This window comes from Astatotilapia calliptera, chromosome 22 (assembly GCF_900246225.1).
Source record: "Astatotilapia calliptera chromosome 22, fAstCal1.2, whole genome shotgun sequence".
In the NCBI taxonomy this organism is placed as follows: Eukaryota; Metazoa; Chordata; class Actinopteri; order Cichliformes; family Cichlidae; genus Astatotilapia; species Astatotilapia calliptera.
Genome location: NC_039322.1, coordinates 106,902 through 125,853, shown reverse-complemented (window position 1 = coordinate 125,853; position 18,952 = coordinate 106,902). Strand labels below are relative to the sequence as shown.

At 46.9% G+C, this 18,952-nt stretch overlaps 1 protein-coding gene across 2 annotated transcripts; it reads right to left on the bottom strand.

Annotated features, from left to right (window-relative positions):
• Positions 1 to 439: 439 nt before the first annotated feature.
• On the bottom strand, positions 440 to 18,574 carry cdc42se1 (CDC42 small effector 1). 2 transcript variants are annotated; one of them, XM_026156170.1, is made up of 5 exons: positions 18,418 to 18,574; positions 9,414 to 9,672; positions 5,274 to 5,378; positions 4,566 to 4,637; positions 440 to 3,781 (listed from the first exon to the last, which is right to left on the bottom strand). In XM_026156170.1, exons 2-4 carry the CDS (start codon positions 9,561 to 9,563, stop codon positions 4,569 to 4,571), a joined length of 324 nt encoding a protein of 107 aa, XP_026011955.1. In that variant the 5' UTR covers positions 9,564 to 9,672; positions 18,418 to 18,574; the 3' UTR covers positions 440 to 3,781; positions 4,566 to 4,568. The 2 variants fall into 2 exon arrangements, with proteins under 2 accessions (XP_026011955.1, XP_026011957.1); XM_026156172.1 differs by lacking the exon at positions 18,418 to 18,574 and adding an exon at positions 18,279 to 18,396.
• Between the last annotated feature and the right edge of the window lie 378 nt (positions 18,575 to 18,952).

Sequence of the window (18,952 nt, the reverse complement as noted above, 5' to 3'; positions counted from 1 at the left end):
AAGACAACCACACATGTGATGGTTGCTCTGAGAGTGCTGACGGAGAAGGACAAAAGCAGCTTCGGTGTCTTCGTGGATCAGAGAAAGCAGACGATTGGCTGCCAGAGAGGAAGTCAGGAATGGCAGAGAGACAGTGGTGAGGTGTGAGTGACAGGTGGGTGGAGCCCCGTCCTGTCTGCAGCGGTGATGTGGACTGACCAACCCCTGACCTGAATTCAAACATTTGTAAGACATCCAGGCCTACGAGATGAAACCCCGTCTCCATGACGACAGCTGAACATGTTTGCTGTGATTTACTGGGAACAAAACGAAACTGAACCATCGACCCTCAAAGGCGTTCCCATCCACGTTTCAGTACTTTAGGACTGATCAAAGTGTTATGTTTGTACTACTCTTAGAATAAACTTCCACTCTTGTCACACTAAGCCACAAACACAGGTTTGGTGAGACAGATTTATTCAGCCATCATGAGACACGCATTACATAAGAAGAATAAAGGTGTTTTTGTGCCTCTGCAGGAGGAGCCGCTTACACAACACAAGACGCCACACAAACCTGATGATGATGATGTGACAAACTCAGGTTTTGTAAACACAAGGATGCAGCTGCTGCAGGTTTCATTAACGTGACTTTTCCTGCATGCAAAGTTAAAACCTTCCAGATCTTTGAACAAATATCCTCGTAAACCGAGCCAGGCTCACGAGTCTAATGTGTGATCCAGTTTATTACTCAGTGCACAGAAGAGTTCAACGTTTCACATCAGTCATCTGCACAGTAACGGACGCAGGAAGCAGCTTCGCTGCCGACTTCAGCTCGTTCCTCAGATCTCGCCGGGTGGGCAGACCATCATTGGACCAGCAGGAAGTGTCATGTTTCACGCTCACAGCTTTAAAACCAAAACCCCCACAGCTCGCTGACTGACAGTTTCCTCAGCCAATCAAACGTGAACACAGCTCAGAAGAAATCCATTAAAACCCTTCTGCCCAATCATTTGCATTCACTTTAATCCCAGCGCAGCTGCGGGGGGGCTGCTGATTGGCTGACATCAGAGTTTATCAGTGTCAGATGACAAACAGCTGCAAAAGGAAAAGTTAATCTGATGAAGACTGTGTGGTTTTGGACAGCGTTCCCACCGAGGCTCTTCCAGAGAAGCTCTGTGATCAGCACTCTCAGTGCAACAATCATATGCACCAATAGAATCAGCGTCTATCACAAAATAAAAGCATAGTGTGACACAAAAGCACTCTGTCTGTTTCCACCTGAAGGGAAAGGACTGTCGACAGGAAGAGGCTTCATTTCCCAGAATCCAAGAGCGAGAATGAGCCACAACGTCGACTCCAGCCTGGACGTCCTCGTCTCCACCTACACGCTTTGTAAAGTCACCGCAGTCGGGACGGTTTCTGACGTGGTCAGATTTTTGTAATCAAATCATTATCTGTGCACGACTCCCACATCCAAACAATCCCTCGTATGCTCCCGTCTCTTTAAGACAGCCCTCCCTAAATCCCACTGTTTTCTCATTGGTCAGTGTCTGGAAACCTGCAGTTAGTCGGTGGGCAGAGATGCGTTATAAAAGTAGAACGAGCTGTTGGAAACTGAGCGTTCAGAGCAGCCTGAACATTTTCTCTCAGGAGGATTAAATACGTCTGATATGACACAAAAAAGGAAGAAGATGCGAGTTTCAACTAGTCTGGGAAAAAATCTCAGGCTGAACATCTTGATCTTAAGAAAACATCCTGATCTTCTTCAGGCCTCGGTGGAGGGGACGTTCAGGTTCCCAGCATGAGTCTAGAATGAGAGTAACAGTTTCTGGAGCTAAAATGATCCAAAACAACGATGCTCCACAGGAAAACAGTTTGTCCCGGGTGAAAGTGTTGGAATCAGAGACCTATCCTTCCTTTGTGTCCATTAAAACAGTCCCCGTGTCTTTGAACCAAAGTACAACACGTTCAGGTTTCAAGTCGAGTGTTGACACGGTCAGAGGCGTTCCTGAAGCTGGTTTAACGGCAGCGTTAATGCCGCATGTCTCAGTTTGTGAACACAAACGTTTTCAGTGGGAAGCTGGAACGAGCCGAGTCAAATACAATAACTCCTCCCACGCTCTGCACAGTTCACCAATGCACCAGAAGCTCGGGCACTTACGTTCCCGTCGTCGCCATTGTCGATGTGGAGCAAGTGCCCAGCTGCCATGTCACTCTGTGGTTTCCGCGGTAACCAGTCAGACAGTTTTCCCTGACGAGTCAGTGCTGCTGTTAGAGCATCCGGGCACAGGATGGCGTTCATGAACGGCGCGACTCGAATAAACAGACCAATCAGATGTGGCTCACTGTCCTGACTGTGCTGCGTTTGTGTGCGTGTTTGGAGAAACAATCAGTGCTGGCTCTTACTGGCAAACACATTTAATAACTGGATGTGAAACAGGATTGGCTGGTGCACACAGAGCTGGGAACAGCTGGACCAACCTGTACGTTAGTGTGATTTGCAAAAATAAATACAACGTGGACGAATCTTCAGCTGTGACAGAAGAGCTGCAGTGAAACTTACACGAAGCAGTTTTTATCAGCAGATGTTTCAAAAACTACAAAATGATCTTTTTCAAGACAACATTAAACACATTTGGTTTGTGAGCTGAGATCAACCTGAACATCTGGATAACAGCTGAGCAGATGTGAGACAGCCAATCAGGAACAGCAGAAGATTACACACGTTTAAAGCAGTAATAACTGTGACACCTTAGCTTACAACAGGCCTTTCAAGCAGTGCGCTAAAAACAGGGAGCTAAAATATCTCATCTGAAGCCCCGTTTGGGGTCCCTGAACCACAGTTTGAGTAACACAGTAATTGGATGAAGAATTTAAAAAGCGTTAAAAATAAAAACAAAGAACTTTCTGAATAATAATAATAATAATAATGATAATTTTTGGTGTTTTTCTAGTGGAGGTTTAGGACTGTGGGTCCAGTCCTGCATGTCTGGATTTCTATCGTTGTGAGGACCCTCCATGACACAACCTGAACAACAAATCTCAATCTGCAGGCATGTCCTCACATGATCCAACAATCACACAGGTCTCCACAAAGATAGACATGTAAGAGCACAAGCACACACAGTGCAGTCCAGTGTAGCAGGGATTCATGGGACTTTCCCGTCTCCTAAAACAAGAGTCCTTTAAAATTCAGCACCAGCAGCGTCCTGGGAGACGGCATCCAGTGATGTAATCACTTTGGACACGTGATCCCTGAACATACGCACGGTTCAGAATCTGCTGACGAAGCCCCAGAAGGTGTAATGATCCTTCAGGAGCTGAATACTAAACAACGGGCCATCCTCGAAATGAAGTCCAGTAAAAAACACTCCACAAAAAACGTCCACGTGAAATCTTAAATCGAACACTTTGGAGCCAGAAAACTTTTTCTTTCATAAATACAGACATCCTGTCATTTGTTTGATACTGAAAAAATTGAAATGGATGCTGGGAAATGGAGTCTAATGACGTTAATACTGACAGGGAAACCTGTAGTGACCAAAAATATTAGTTTTATTCTGGTTTCTTCAAAGGTGGGAACTGATTATCAGTCTTTGTGAGTAAAAAAAATCCACAGTTATATCTGGTCAGGCTAGTGCCTCCTGTAGGTGTTAGGGGTTCAGCGCTTTGCACAAGGGCACTTCAGTAGGGTGGAGGAGGGAGTCAAAGCACCTGGCTGGCAGTCAAGTGCTAGAGGCGAGGCTCAGTGTGGAGAAGAAAGAGTTCGGTCAGCTGGTCTGGGTCGATGTCATACACTCCTAGAAGATGAAAGACAGGAAACGTCAAACGGTGCTGACTAGTGTAAAAATGTGGCAGTCAGCGCCCCCTACAGGCAGAACATCCTTCAATCCAAAGGGTTCATCCTCTGGGGATCAGGATAAACATCTGTACACTTCCACAAACTCTAAACACGTGGAGGAACAGTGAACTGACCGATGCTGGAGGTGTGCTGCAGCATAAACAATTATGTAATAGTTACAGTTTATGGGCAAGTGCCCTCTACTGGTCAAATGAATGGTGACAAAGTGCGGGGGGGTGGTGACAGGGTCAGAGTGTGCAGGAGGGGTGTCAGGGTGGGTGGACGGAAACCGTCGGACCGGCTCAGCACCACAGCTGGTTTTTGTTTTTCTAAGGACATTACCGACAATACAAAAAACTGTAGTTCTGTTTCATCAGGTTGTGTTCTGCGATAAAGTGACCCATGGAGATCAAACAGGTGCAAGGTGCACACTCAGGTTTAACGGGAAGGCAGGGTTCATCGCTGCTTCGATCGCTAACAGGAAGCTCGGGCTCAACCACACTGAGCTAAGGCTGCCAGCTGTCTATTCTGTTTTTAACCTACTCAGGGTTACTTCCTGTTTCGTTATAGGTACAGAAGATCTGCATACCACGGTACAGGAAACCATACAGTCCTGGACCCGACTAAATAATCAGTCCTTTACTCATCTTTTCTAAAAAGTGATTTTTAACAGCGGCTGCTGGAACATCTTCGCCTGTGATGCTAAATGAGCTGAAATGAAAAGAGAAGCTGAGCTGGTTTACCGGCTATAACAGGCTGTTCCTGCCGTTCATGTTTGGGCCTTTGGACCTCATCTGCTCCTGGACCGACCCAGACTGTAAAACACAACAACACTTCTTTACATAGCACACTCACATGCATCAAACACAGAAGACAACAATCATGATGAACTAAAATGACACAGTCACACCTTCTTTATAACCAATAAATCCGTCAAAGGTTTAAACAGGTGTAACACTGAACTGTATGTGGGTGTTCTCATCTATAACACAGAGTGTATATTAAAATGCTGTTGCTCCAAACTGTAGGGGTTTACACCAGTAGAGGCTGCTGGTTCAGTTCCAGTAGAGGCACAATCCCAGTCTGGGGTCGACGGGCGACCCGCGGTAAAACTCGAACACGCTACGGTTCAAGTTACGACTGAAGTGCGACAGCTTCCATCATACCTGTAACTGGTTTCTGTTCAGAGTGATGGTTTCACACACGTCATTGTTCTGCTCAGTATTTTACTTTGTTCTCAAACGTCCCTGTTGTTACTTACCCATTTTTTATGCGCTGATTTGTGATGTGCACACACACACACACACACACACACACACACACACACACACACACACACACACACACACACACACACACACACACACACACACACACACACACACACACACACACACACACACACACACGGCTGCATGGTGAGTAAACAGGTAGACAGGATTGTTACTGACCGGCTGCAGGCCTTCTGCCATCTCTCCAGAGCCGATGTGTGTGAGGTGGATGAAGTTAGTCGGTTCTCCGATCATGCTGCGATCAATCTTCCTCCTCTTCTTCTTCTATGATCATATAGACACACATTAGAGTCTCTGATGTGTGTTTGTCCTTCATAAACAGCTGATCATGGAGCTCCACAGGAAACATTTTCACTGCTATGCAGATGACACCCTTACTCGTGTACTTGGCGAGCACGGACTCGCGATTTGTACAATTGGAACACCAGCGTACTTGATGTCACAGCTCTGGAGCCTCTTAATTTAACTGTGAGTAATATGTTATGAAGCTTAACTTTAATCACAGCCAAACCGGTTTACTCACGAACAAATAAAACACTGAAATAAACCCGGAATAACCGTGCCCCGAATCGAATCACTGAATCGATTTGAAATCCAAGAAAGAAACACCAGAATTAGAGATTCAGATGATTTGATAAACTGATTATTTGCACACACACACACACGCACGCACACACAGGTGTGCACGCACGCACGCACACACACACACACACACGCACACACAGGTGTGCACGCACACACACACACACACACACACAGGTGTGCACGCACACACACACACACACAGGTGTGCACGCGCGCACACACAGGTGTGCACGCACACACGCGCGCACACACAGGTGTGCACGCACACACACACACAGGTGTGCACGCACACACACACACACGTGTGCACGCACACACACACACACACACACACAGGTGTGCACGCACACACACACACACACACACAGGTGTGCACGCACACACACACACACACACACAGGTGTGCACGCACACACACACACACACACACACACACACACACACACAGGTGTGCACGCACACACACACACACACACAGGTGTGCACGCACACACACACACACAGGTGTGCACGCACACACACACACACACACACACACACACACACACGCACACACACACAGGTGTGCACGCACACACACACACACACACACACACACACGCACACACACGCGTGCACGCACGCACACACACACACGCACACACACAGGTGTGCACGCACACACACACGCACGCACACACACACGCACACACACACGCACGCACACACACACGCACACACACACACACACACACACACACACACACACACACACACACGCGCAGGTGTGCATGCACGCACACGCACGCACACGCACGCACACACACACACAGGTGTGCACGCACACACATGCACACACACACAGGTGTGCACGCACACACATGCACACACACACAGGTGTGCACGCACACACACGCACACACACACACACACACAGGTGTGCAGGCACACACACACACACACACAGGTGTGCACACACACACACACACACAGGTGTGCAGGCACACACACACACAGGTGTGCACACACACACACACACACACACAGGTGTGCAGGCACACACACACACACACACAGGTGTGCACACACACACACAGGTGTAAACAGACGCGGGTCCCGCTCGGCCACGCTGCCCCCTCTGAACGTGAATCGTCGCCGCTCGGCTCGCGCGCCGCCTCCTCCGCGGGGGTGGCGGTCGTCATGGCAACGTCAGGAATAAAACAACTGCTCGGTTGACAAACTGGACGAGTCACGCTTGACTCAGCGGGAGGTTAAAATAACACCCGTCAATCATCCAATCAGTGCGAGGCGCACCGGGGTCCCTCCTACATCCTGCTCCACACCAGGGGTCCCACATTCACTCCAGTACGTGCTGCTGCCATTAGAACAGAACAGCCCTTTATTAAATTGTCCGTTTTACAGGATTCTTGTGTCTCCGTTGTTCAGGTTTCCTTTTGGTTTATAAAATAAAATAAATTACACACAGCAGTTTGTGCAATTCAGTTTTTTCCTTTGTCTTTTCATGTGTTTGTTACGTGGGCCTTCTGTGCGTGAGCAGCGACCAGCCATGTTTGCAGTGGTGTCTTTGGCGTCTCCCACAGACTTAAACACACGTCTGTGTTGTGTGTCTGTGCTCCTTCTGCAGGGTTGTAGGTACGTTGCATTTGTTTACAGGGTCACACATGTTTTTAATAAGATCCAAAGTCTGTGACAGAGATGTGAGTTTGCCTGTTTTAACTCCTGTCACATGACCTGACCTTCAAACAGCAGTGCAGACACGCTCACTTCAGTCCCAGACACCAGTGTGTGTCTCTGTGACAGTGTTGTGGTCTTTCCCTTGTGTGGAGGGCTCTCCTGCACACACCCTTCCTCTCTGCCTCAGGTTATTTCCATGACTCTAAAAACTTGTAATCAAAGCTTTTTCTTTATGTTTCTGAAACGTCAGAGATCCAATCAAAGTGCAGAAAATTGTAAATTTTTGTAGTAAATTGTAAATATTGTAAAACTTTTCTTCTGTCATTTAATGGTCGGGCATTGTACAGCTACAAGCATTTCACCCCCATGTCATACTGTGTATGGTTGTGTGTGTGTGACAAATAAAATTTGAATTTGAATTTGAATCTGAGCTGATGTAAGGTTTACAAACTGAGCACGCTCAGTGGCTTCACAGCTTCATTACGTAACCCTGAGACGCTGCCGAGCAAACAGCAGAAGAAGAAAACAAATCTCCTGGCAACGTCTGTGTTGAGCAGCTAAACACTACACCCACCCTCGTCATCGTCATCGTGTAATCAGTGAGTCAGAGCCGTCTGAGCTGGTGAAAGTCTGGAAGGATCATAGCCAGGATCAGCTCACAGACCTCCAACATGGCCGACATCATCCACTCGTCCTAAACAGGCCAAATGTAAAAGCTCCGCCCCAAAAAGACGAAAATGTAAAAACCTTAAAACAGGCGACGCGTTTGCTCGTTCGAGTGGAATTTACGCAGGACCTGATGGGTGAAATATGTGCAGTCAGCCTCAGACGTTACACAACATCTGTAGTGCTGACGACAAACTGAGCGTGCGCAGAAACAACCCCACTTCTCTTTGATTTAATGACGTCTACATTACTCACACCGTCACAACTTTATCACAAACAGCTGCACAAAGAGACGATGTGAAAATACGCACAATAACGATGAAACGTCCACCAAAACCTTCTATGATAAACTTTGTGCGGCTGGAGTTCAAACCTGCCCACTTTAACCTTACGCACACTTCCTGAGTGAAGTCAGCGCTGGCATCGGTGCGTCTCGCTGTGTTTATTAAAGGTGTATTGTTGCAGTGCCACAATGGAACAAACACAGAGCTAAAAATAGAGCCAGAGGAAGGAGGGAGGAGGAAGAGGAGGAGGCTCTCTGGGGAGAAAGGCCACAGCAGCACTTCCTCCCGTCACGGCAGCGTCGCTACCATCAGGAACCTTTTATTGGGTGTAACGTGGAGATCTGTGCTGATGTTTGCGTTCTGTTTATGTCACGTGAAGCAAAAAGAGAAGCGACGGCTGCAGAGGTCAGAGGTCACAGAGAAAAGGGAAGCTGTGCATATGTGTGTGTGGAGGCCACAGTAACTCTGAGGCCTCGTGGGGACATTTGTGGAAGAGCACACAAGCCCCGCCTTTACCTGTGCAGCGTCACGTTCAGGCACATAAACAACACCGATCACATAACTGTCCACTTCATTTACCTGCTAAGCATCAGCCATCGTTTTAGCTAGTCCAAGTTGGTAAATGGTAAATGGCCTGCATTTGTATAGCGCTTTTCTAGTCCATAGGACCCCAAAGCGCTTTACACTACATTCAGTCATTCACCCATTCACACACACATTCACACACTGGTGATGGCAGCTACATTGTAGCCACAGCTGCCCTGGGGCACACTGACAGAGGCGAGGCTGCCGGACAAAGGCGCCACCGGGCCCTCTGACCACCACCAGTAGGCAAACATGGGGTTAGTATCTTGCCCATTTGTATATTTGACATGCAGCCAGGAGGCAGCCTGGGATCGAACCACCGACCTTCTGATTAGTGGCTGACCTGCTCTGCCACCTGAGCTACAGCCACCCCGGTAGTTACCAGTTACCTTCAGCTTTGAAACATTGTATCCGCTAACATTAGCTAATATGATTAATTCTAATATTTGTACAAACTTAGAATCACATGCAGCATTTAAAGTTATCAAAAGACAGCACGTCTCACCGGCGGTGGTTTAGCTACCACGCAGCAGCCCATCTTGTGCCAGAAGTCGCTCATGCCGAGGCTCGGTCTGTCCAACGGCCGGACGCTGCTCTCTGCTGCTGCCCTGCAGGCCAGAGGAGGAACTACAGCCTGAGGGTAATCTTGGGGCATTCAGGCCAAAAACTTGATTGACGACAAAGCTCAGGTGCCTAAAACCCCCAAAATGCCGGCACCGGGTGGAGTCGGGATGTCCCCGATTAATTCAACGGCTCTTTAGCAGCTGAAGAAAAAAAAAAAAAAACGTGTTTATTCTACAAATCTGGTGAAGAAAAAAAAAAAAAAGGTCAAATCCAAAGTGTGGAGAGTTCAAAGCTGCACGTTCATGCACGATCTGTGGAGAGAGAAACGTTGATCTAATTAAATGACTACTATCATCATCACAGCTTTAACAGCTGGAAGTTCACAGTTTCCACCTTCACTTTACACCTAGCAACAAATTTATATCCAGCCTGCTTTATTTTGAAAATCCTATATGGATAGATTAAGTTAATAGAAACACCTGGACCGTGCTGGCTGTCAGACACCATCTGATTTATTTGTAGTTTTTAAAAAAATCTAAAAGTTTCACAAATATTGTCAGTTTGATTAAAACACAGTAACTAATCATGCTGAAAATACCCAAGAGTTGCACTTCAGTTATTAATGCTTACATAAAGGCTCTCCGAGCTCTGCAGGTTCAAACATGAACGGCTGACACTCTCAGCCAGCTTACAGCCTTCACATTTATTCTGCTGTGATTTCCTGTGAACTCTCACATGTCCTTACAGCAGCACCAATGCAGGGAAGCAACAGCAGATTTACACACAGCGATGAAATGACTGCGAGCCCAACATCTGAGACCCAAAAACCACAGAAAATTCCCCCAAACGTCCCCACATGGCAGGGAAACAGGAACGCAGTGAGACACCCAGCTACGTGGGAACCCTCAGAGACGTCAACAAGGCAAACACATCGAGCATGACTAAACACTGGGTGTGTCCAAACACACAGTTCTGCTGTGTGTGTGTGTTTCTGGGCGTTCTTCTCAAGCTGATCCTGAAACTTGACTCCAGCTGTTGATTAAATCACACAGTTCTGACCTTTGACCCCTCAGGTGGGACATTTAATAAGCGCTGCAGATCAGTGGAGACCGACGCTGAGGGAGCGCTCGTGCACTTTTATAATATATATTCTGACTTCTTACACACAGAACATGAAACAAATAAATGATTTCTACTTCATTTTTAGAGAATCTAGAAAAGTGTGGAAGCACTGTCAACACATCTATGCTGCAGCGAGCTCTGCGTGCTGGTTTTTAAGATTAATAAGACGTGTAAGCTCCTCCCACACCTTTCATGTGTGAGCTCATGAGCAGCACAGGCGTGAAACGCTGTTTTTACGTGGGCATGCGGCCCGATTCCACGCAGGACTGAATCGAGCGTCTGCTCTGGACTCGGTCCAGCACATTTCAGCAGACGATAAGGGAAGAATGTGGAGGCCAGGAACATGTAGCTTCACGCTCCACATCCACCCTGATCAGCAGCCAGGAATTCAGCCTGCGGCTCCGACTCCTGACGGAGGCCCAGAGAGGATGTCCTGCGCTCTGCTCTGTCAATCGAATCATCCTCTGTCACCTGACCTGCAGGATCAGAGCAATCACCTGAAGTTCAGCCTTCAGGTTGAACTCACTGTAATTCAGCTGTGAGCCGATGACCTGACGCGCTACATTTCCCTGTTAGGAGCTGCACTCAGACCTCTAGTAGGGCTGCCACGATTATGTCGTCTATTAAAATCGTCGTCGACTAATTTACGTCGTTTGAAGCTTTGTAAGATCCCAAAAGACGCAGGAATAAGTAGCAGGATTTTTAAGAGTGCAATAACGGACTGAAACAGAAGATGGCAGCACTGCATGTACAAGGATGCCAGCTGCCGTTAAACCCCGAAGAAGAAGAAGAAGCTGTGTCCAAATTCAGGGGCTGCATCCTTTGAAGGCCTCATCTGTAGGCCGATTAAGTTACAGCGACACGGCAAAGACTGTCCAAATTCGAAGACTGCCCCATACGTGGCCAAAAAAATGCGTCCTTCATTTCCCCAGATTTGAAGGATGGGTCAGGTGTATACTTCGTGGCCCAACCTATCCCAGAATTCATAGCGCCCAGTTTCCAACAATGGCGGCAGCTAGTTAGTTTTAATATTACTCTTATTATTCTTTCTGGGTCACAAAATAAACGTTTAACATATTTTCAGGCGAGAATGTAGCTGTGTAAACCTCAAATATCTGCTCAGTTTATCAGGACACCACATATTTTCAAAAGCGCTCCGACGTTTTCGGAGACGTCTGTTACCCACTAGCTCATTAGCGAGCCGGGGGCTAGGCTCACTAGCGCCGTGAGAACACCGGACTCCCGGCAAATCGTTTTCAAACCCACCGCAGTCTTTCGCTACTCAGGTTAAACATGATATATGAGTCACTTAGATAACTTAAAATGTTATTGTTTGGCTTTTTTTTTGTGTTTTATTTGTTCCTGAGTAAATCGGTTTGTCTGAGATTAAAGTTATAGTTTTTACACAGCTGAATAAACATCAAGCAGACAGCTGATTATCAGAAGTGTGAGATGCTCGAGAATTTACTCCGGTGTCCTGTTATATTTTAGATAGCAAGGAGTTTATTAAACTTCACCGAAACAATCTGCAAATTTCATTAAAATTGAATAAACTATCATCTCGTCTTTATTTTTAGTTAGCACAGACCTTACACACTTAAAGCTGTAAGCTAATGATAGTTATATGAGAGCAGATGCTGCTGGTGCAATAAGCTGTACGTTTTACGTCCAATGGATGATGATCTGATTAGTCGACTAATCGCAAAAATAATCAGTGACTAGTCGACTATCAAAGTAATCGTTTGTGGCAGCCTTAACTCTGGATTGTTATGAGCTAGGAGAAAAACACAACTACAGCTGCTTTTTTTGTCACGTGTGACGTCTAAACACGTCGCTGAACCGAGGCGAACGTTTGGGTTTCTGTCAATGAATGATGTGAAGTCGACAGCTTCATCCTGGGAAGTCTTATTCTTGTGCCTAAAATCAGAAGTCAGGCCTTTTCCTGCAGGAGTGATGTGAGCGGCGGAAAATGTGTAAACTGTGCATTTGTGTTTGCTAGCAGGAGATCTGTCACGCCAACGCGAGGAGGAGGAACAGACTCTTCCTCCCTCGTCTGGCTGCAGGTGGTACGGGCCGGTCTGATTATAGGAAGTGAAACGAGTCTGTTTAACGAGTGTGCGAGGAAGTTTAAGGTGGAAGTGAACCAGAGATTTCATCTTTATCTGACATCAGGACAGTTTCATCTGTGAAAACACCAGAAACTAACCCGCAGACATCATGTGATTACCATCGTCGTCACAGCTGACCACCTGATCTGACCACCTGATGTGACATCAGCTGAGCGTTCATGAGCCAGGAGGCCGAATCAGCTGAAACAACAACAACAACAACGGCCCATTTGTCTGTGTGGGACGACGGCCTGCAGGTCACATGACTGCACTTTAGTCAGCTGACAGAGGAAGGCCTTTATTTAAACTCATCTGCTGAATGACCTCTGACCTTCATCAGCTTCTGCTTTTTCATCAGTAGAAGATTTTTTTAGACTTGTGTTTAGTTAATGTGACATTTTGACTGAACAATCTGCTGTAAACATCGTGCTGGACCTTTCTGCTTGAACTCCACAGAGAAGCTTCACAATCATCCCCCTGTTTCTGAACCTGCGTTTCAGCCTCTGAAACGAGCTCATTCAGCTCCTGTCTCTTTAAGATCTCCCTAGAGGCCCGTCTGATTGGCCATCTCCTGGAAGCTTGCTGAAGGGCAGCACCCAGAGCATGTGGCTGGAGCACATGCTCACTGTTTTCTGATAACGTACGATGACACAGAAAGGTGTGACATGCTGACATCACAACAGCGCTCAGCCTAACAGGGGTTATTTTCACACAGTAGACTCAGCATTGGACGCAAACCACAGCTAAACATACACGCTGGTCCTGAGCGAGTGTGGCTGACCCTGCCTGCAGTCTAACACTAACAGATGTTGGTCTTCTTTCTTTACCGTCATCCAGTCATTTCAGTCGTGCTTCTCCAACACGCTGACGACACACGACTCCATACTTCAGGTAAATTCTTAGATAACAGGCAGATTGAAGTGCTTTATTTTCTGCTTTCACTTCCTCCTTTCTAAACTGAGACACTGGCTTCCTGCTGATGCTTATCTCAGCTGATAAGAAGAAAAAACACGGTGCAGAGGAAGGTGACCGTTTACACCGCTACGACAAAAACAGGGAAATAAATCAACGAGTCTGTTTGGAAACTAAAGTGAAAGTGATTCAGCACCACAAACACACCTGTGACACACCTGTGTGATCACGACAACATCACTCACACGTTTCAGTCCATGAAGAGCATAAAGGTGTCTGTAAGGTCAGAAAGCGCGCACACACACACACTGACACCTTTATGAAGTAATTGAGGGATTTTAAAGACACCTCTGTGCTGAACTGGGACCCAACAGAGTACCTTCAGTACTGCAGTAATATGGTCACATGTCCATCTACTCCTAATGAGCTGCTGATGGTTTGGAGACTCCTGCAAACTGAGCATGGCAACAGTCTAACCTAGTTAATGTAAAAGGCCGACTTCTCAGTTTCAGAGAAGACTCTTATACAGAGAGCAGCTCTGGTATTGACTCTGCAATAGTCGGCCTCATCACTGATGGGGACGACATGGGAGTACAGAGGACTGACCCAAGACTGGTGCCAGCAGAACTACCTCCAGATCAACACTAATAAAACCAAGCAGCTGGTGGTAGACTTCCACAGGCACAAACATCCTCCACTGCAACCACTGAACATTCAAGGTATGGACATTGAGGCTGTAGACAGCTACAGGTACCTTGGTGTTCATCTGAACAACAAACTGGACTGGACTGATAATTCAGACGCCCTCTACAGGAAAGGGCAGAGGAGGCTGTACCTGCTGTGGAGACTCAGGTCGTTTGGAGTGAAGGGCCCACTCCTGAAGACCTTCTATGACTCTGTGGTGGCCTCAGCCATCTTTTATGGTGTGGTCTGCTGGGGCAGCAGCATCTCAGCCCGGGACAGGAAGAGACTGAACAGGCTGATCCACAGGATGCCCTCTGGACCCAGTGGAGGTGGTGAGTGACAGGAGAATGGTGGCTAAGCTGTCATCCCTGATGGACAACATCTCCCACCCCATGCAGCAGACTGTGACAGCACTGAGCAGCTCCTTCAGTGGGAGACTGCGGCACCCACGGTGTGGGATGGAGAGATTTCGCAGGTCTTTCCTCCCCACGGCTGTCAGACTCCACAATAAAGACTCCAACAATCAAACATATCCACACATGTGCAATAACACTAAGTGCAATACTCTTTTCTGGCATCGTTGTATTTTTACTCAGTTATATATAGCATTTGTATTCTATTGTTATCCTATTGTATATTTTATTCTATTTTATTCTACTGTATATAGTATCTTATTCTGTACAGCTGTGTACTGTATTTATTCTTATTATATTCTAATTTTTGCTTCATAACTTTTGCACTGTCCACTTCCTGCTGTGACAAAACAAATTTCCCACGTGTGGGACTAATAAAGGTGATCTTATCTTCATCATCTGTATCGACGGCTGAGCTCAGCGATGATGCTGAGCGTCCTGACTCGTGCGCTGGAGTTCAGACAAACTGTTCAATTCTAATCCCACAGGTCACGTGAACAGATGCTCGCTCAGAGGAAAATGATGAGAGTAAGTGTGTATCATCGACATACGAACGGTGGGATGTATCATGATTCTTTCTGACAGTACTAATGCGAGCGTGTAAAGCTTTCACAGTAATGGGCCAGGACAAACCTGAGAAACCACAGAACTTTTTGTTAGTGCACATCTATGACTACTGCATGAAACATGAACACTTTGTCCCTATGATAAGAGCCAATCAGTCCTTATTACGAGGAGCTCAAAGGTTCATTCATCTGTTTGTAAAAACAGTTTTCAACTGTTTCACTGAGAAAAGAAGGATCACAGAGTCCGAATGGATCCAGGTGAATCCAGCACGTTTCAGACAAACAGACTAATAATAAAGCGTCTGCACTGATTTCATCACATAACCATGTTTTAATGAAACGCTGCTCGTTACTCCACATTCACGCTGACGACGTGTTGTTATGTAGATGATGAGATCTTCACAGTGACGAACTTTATTCTGAAATTGTTCCACAGTTTGTGTCACGTTAATCAATGAACCTGATTGGCTGGAGTTCTACTTTTCCAGCTTTTTGGTTTCCTGTCTCAAATTTTTGAGATCATCAAATTCAACACGAGCTCCTTTGCCTCTTGAAATAGTAAAAAGCAAAATCAAACCTTACACATTAAACATAAGTTTTCTGAGTTCTACTGTGAAGAAAACATATTTACGCAGCCAGCTCTGGTGGGGTTGTCTTACTTTGGACAAATAACACGTGTAAAAGTATGGATTACATCCACAATAATACTTTCACTCAAACCAAGAGAACAGCATTAATGGATCAGAATGTTGAGGTGCAGCGGCATGAAAGCCAGCATCCACCTGAGGAGGAACATGAACGCGTGTGAATTTTACATCGATTCTTCTTAGACAGCACGTGTGCTCGAGTGAAGGCGGCAACATGTTGTTTCAACAATACAACTCTGTGGCTGCTTTCACACCGTTCATACCACGGCGAGCGGCTTCAGGTCTGAATCACAGCAACACCGCTCGACCGACGTCTTCGTCTTCAACCTTCACACCGGCGCATTCGTTGTCGACCTTCACACCAGCGTCTTCGTCGTCCGGAGAGCAAAGCGTGAGCCACTCTGCCGTGTCTACTTTAAATCATTCAATGAAAAATAAAAGTGTCCAGATTCACATCCCTCAGCCACGTCTGTGGTGAGCCGTCGCTTCACATCAAACCAGATGTTTCTTACAGATGTTCATCCTACCGAGGTTTCAGCAGCTACAAAGAGTCGGTCATTAGAAGCTAAAGTTGGGTTGATTTGAAATCTCAGACATCAAACATGCTCTGTGTGCGATTATCGAGTGAAAGTGATAAATGATGCTAATCGCGAGCCTGACAAGGCTGCATTCCTCTCCCTGTAAGCAGCTGATGCTTATCAGCCAGTTCCACCTTTAATGTGACGAAGAGTTCAAAGACATTTTAAAGGAGGCACAACAAGAAGAACTAGTAAAAAACACTCGGTCTCGTATCGACCGACCGTCAGTTACACAACCTCTGAGCAGGATGTCGGTGTCCCAACACGTCCAGAGGAACAAGTCAGGTCAGCGTGCAGTCACGGTAATGTCAGAGGAGTGTTACGGGAACGTCACGTTAACCTCTTCAGCCCCGAGTGTAAAACACAAACAGCTCCAGATTTGATCACTGCAGATTCCTGAGCCTACAAACCAACTGTGACGACCAGGATAGCGCTCTGAGCCGTTCACCCATTCCTGTCCTCGCAAACAGAGACGGTCAGAGGTCAGAGTCCAGCCACCACACACTGCCCCGCGCCTCTGAATCACTTCCTGTTCCTCTGCAGGAAACACCCTACACTTACTGAGCCAGTTTTAAACAGACCTTCAGGCGTACAAAGTGTTCACACGTCAGCACGATTCAGTCCCCAAACATCTGCAGGAGAACGACCTCAGCGCTGGGAGCTGCCGTCACCAAGGTGACGGCTGACGATGCATCCTTGCCGCTCGATCCGACCCGTCTGCATTCAACGGGCCGACAGGTGACAGGTCCAGAATCAGCCTCGGGATCAGGGTTAACCCCAGAACCATCACAGCCTGTTTGGACTCAGAAATGATGCTTTATCTGAGCTGTGTGACACTCAGAAACGTCCCGATGCACATGAAGGCAGCGGCAGGAGGACAGAGCCAGACCACAAACTCCATCATGGAGATGGTGGAGGGGAGCTGTATTTTTGGATCAAAGTTTCCGTCCCCTGAACCCTGTGACCTTTAACCTCCACACTCAGCTCCCATAGATCTGCATTTTGTGCAGCTGTCTATATTTGAGAAATGTGTGAAGCATGTCAGTGCTGCGGAAAGCAAAATTAATCTGAAACCTGCAGATTTGACCCTTTGCACCAAAGTCCAGTCAGAAATCAGCCAATTTCACGCCTGCTGTCCAAAACATGCACGTCGTATTGATTCACGTTCCTCCATAAAAACTGAACTCAGTCTTTAGGTCGTCGTGTTATTCCTGTCCTTCACACTTCTTCATCAACTTCCTTGTTCCTCACATAAAACTCCACTTAAAACCTTTTGTTTTCTCCAGTCTGAAACGTGCACTTTTTCCTTTCTTCAGACCAAACTCCACTCAGAAACAACCGGATCATACACGCCAATGTTCCGTTTGCTGAAAGCATTCACGGGGGAAAATAAGTGAAAGAAAGAGAAGGTCAGAGTGAAGTTTGGACTACAGAAGGAAAACTGGCAGGTTTATGAGTCTGCGCTCACACACCGACACAGAGTCCCTGTACAAACCTGCAGATCTGACTTATTCTCATCCTTCTCTTCATGAAGCTAGGCACTCTCCCTGCTTCCAGCCATTATGTTAAGCTAAGGTAAGAACTTACACTTAATATGTCAGGTCAGAAAAAGAGCGAAGACAGACCTCCCAAACCTGAACTTTGACCCTGAACACAGTCAAACATGAAGGTCAAAGAAATGAGCAAAGGTCAGCCAGTCCTGCGTGTCAAACACGAGTGTGCAGACCTAGAAGCCTTCAGCTCACATTCAGCTCTGTTAATCATTCACAGACGAACCTTTGTTCACATCGACCCGGTAACTCCAGCTGAACGTCTCCCGTTTTAACCAGCGTTAGACTGAGCCAGGCCTGACCCTGCTTCAGTCTGATGAGAAGAAAGAGGAGCAAAGAGGAGTAAAAAGGAGGCCCAGACTCACCGCAGAGCAGCAACAGCAGAGGCTGGAATAAAAGCGCCGCAGCTCTCAGGAGCTCTCAGTCTGAGGTGTGGCTCCAACCAGGAAATCCATCCTCTGCTCCTCCAAAGCCCCCAGCTCCGAGCGTCTCCTCCCCCCGCGTTCAAGCTCAGGGCCACAGCGCCTCCTGCTGGAGGACTGCGGTCAGGGCACCGTGAACTTCCCTGCAACAGACTCCGGTGTTTCAAGTTTTTATTGTCATGTACAGATAAACAGTGCAGCCACATTTACCCATAATGCAATTCTTTGGCTCGTGCTCCTCAGCTTTACATGAGCATATAGAGAGTGTGCAGCTACGCTGAGAAGAAAATAGCAGGAATTAGCAGCGGTAGTAATGATAGCAACAATGAAAAGGAGAAAAGGAGAGGAGACTATTAAATATTAGAGAACTGAAGGCGAGTTGGCACTCACACGTTTGTGCACGAGTATTTACAGGTTGTAAAAGCGTGTGTGTGTGTGTGTGTGTGTGTGTGTGTGTGTGTGTGTGTGTGTGTGTGTG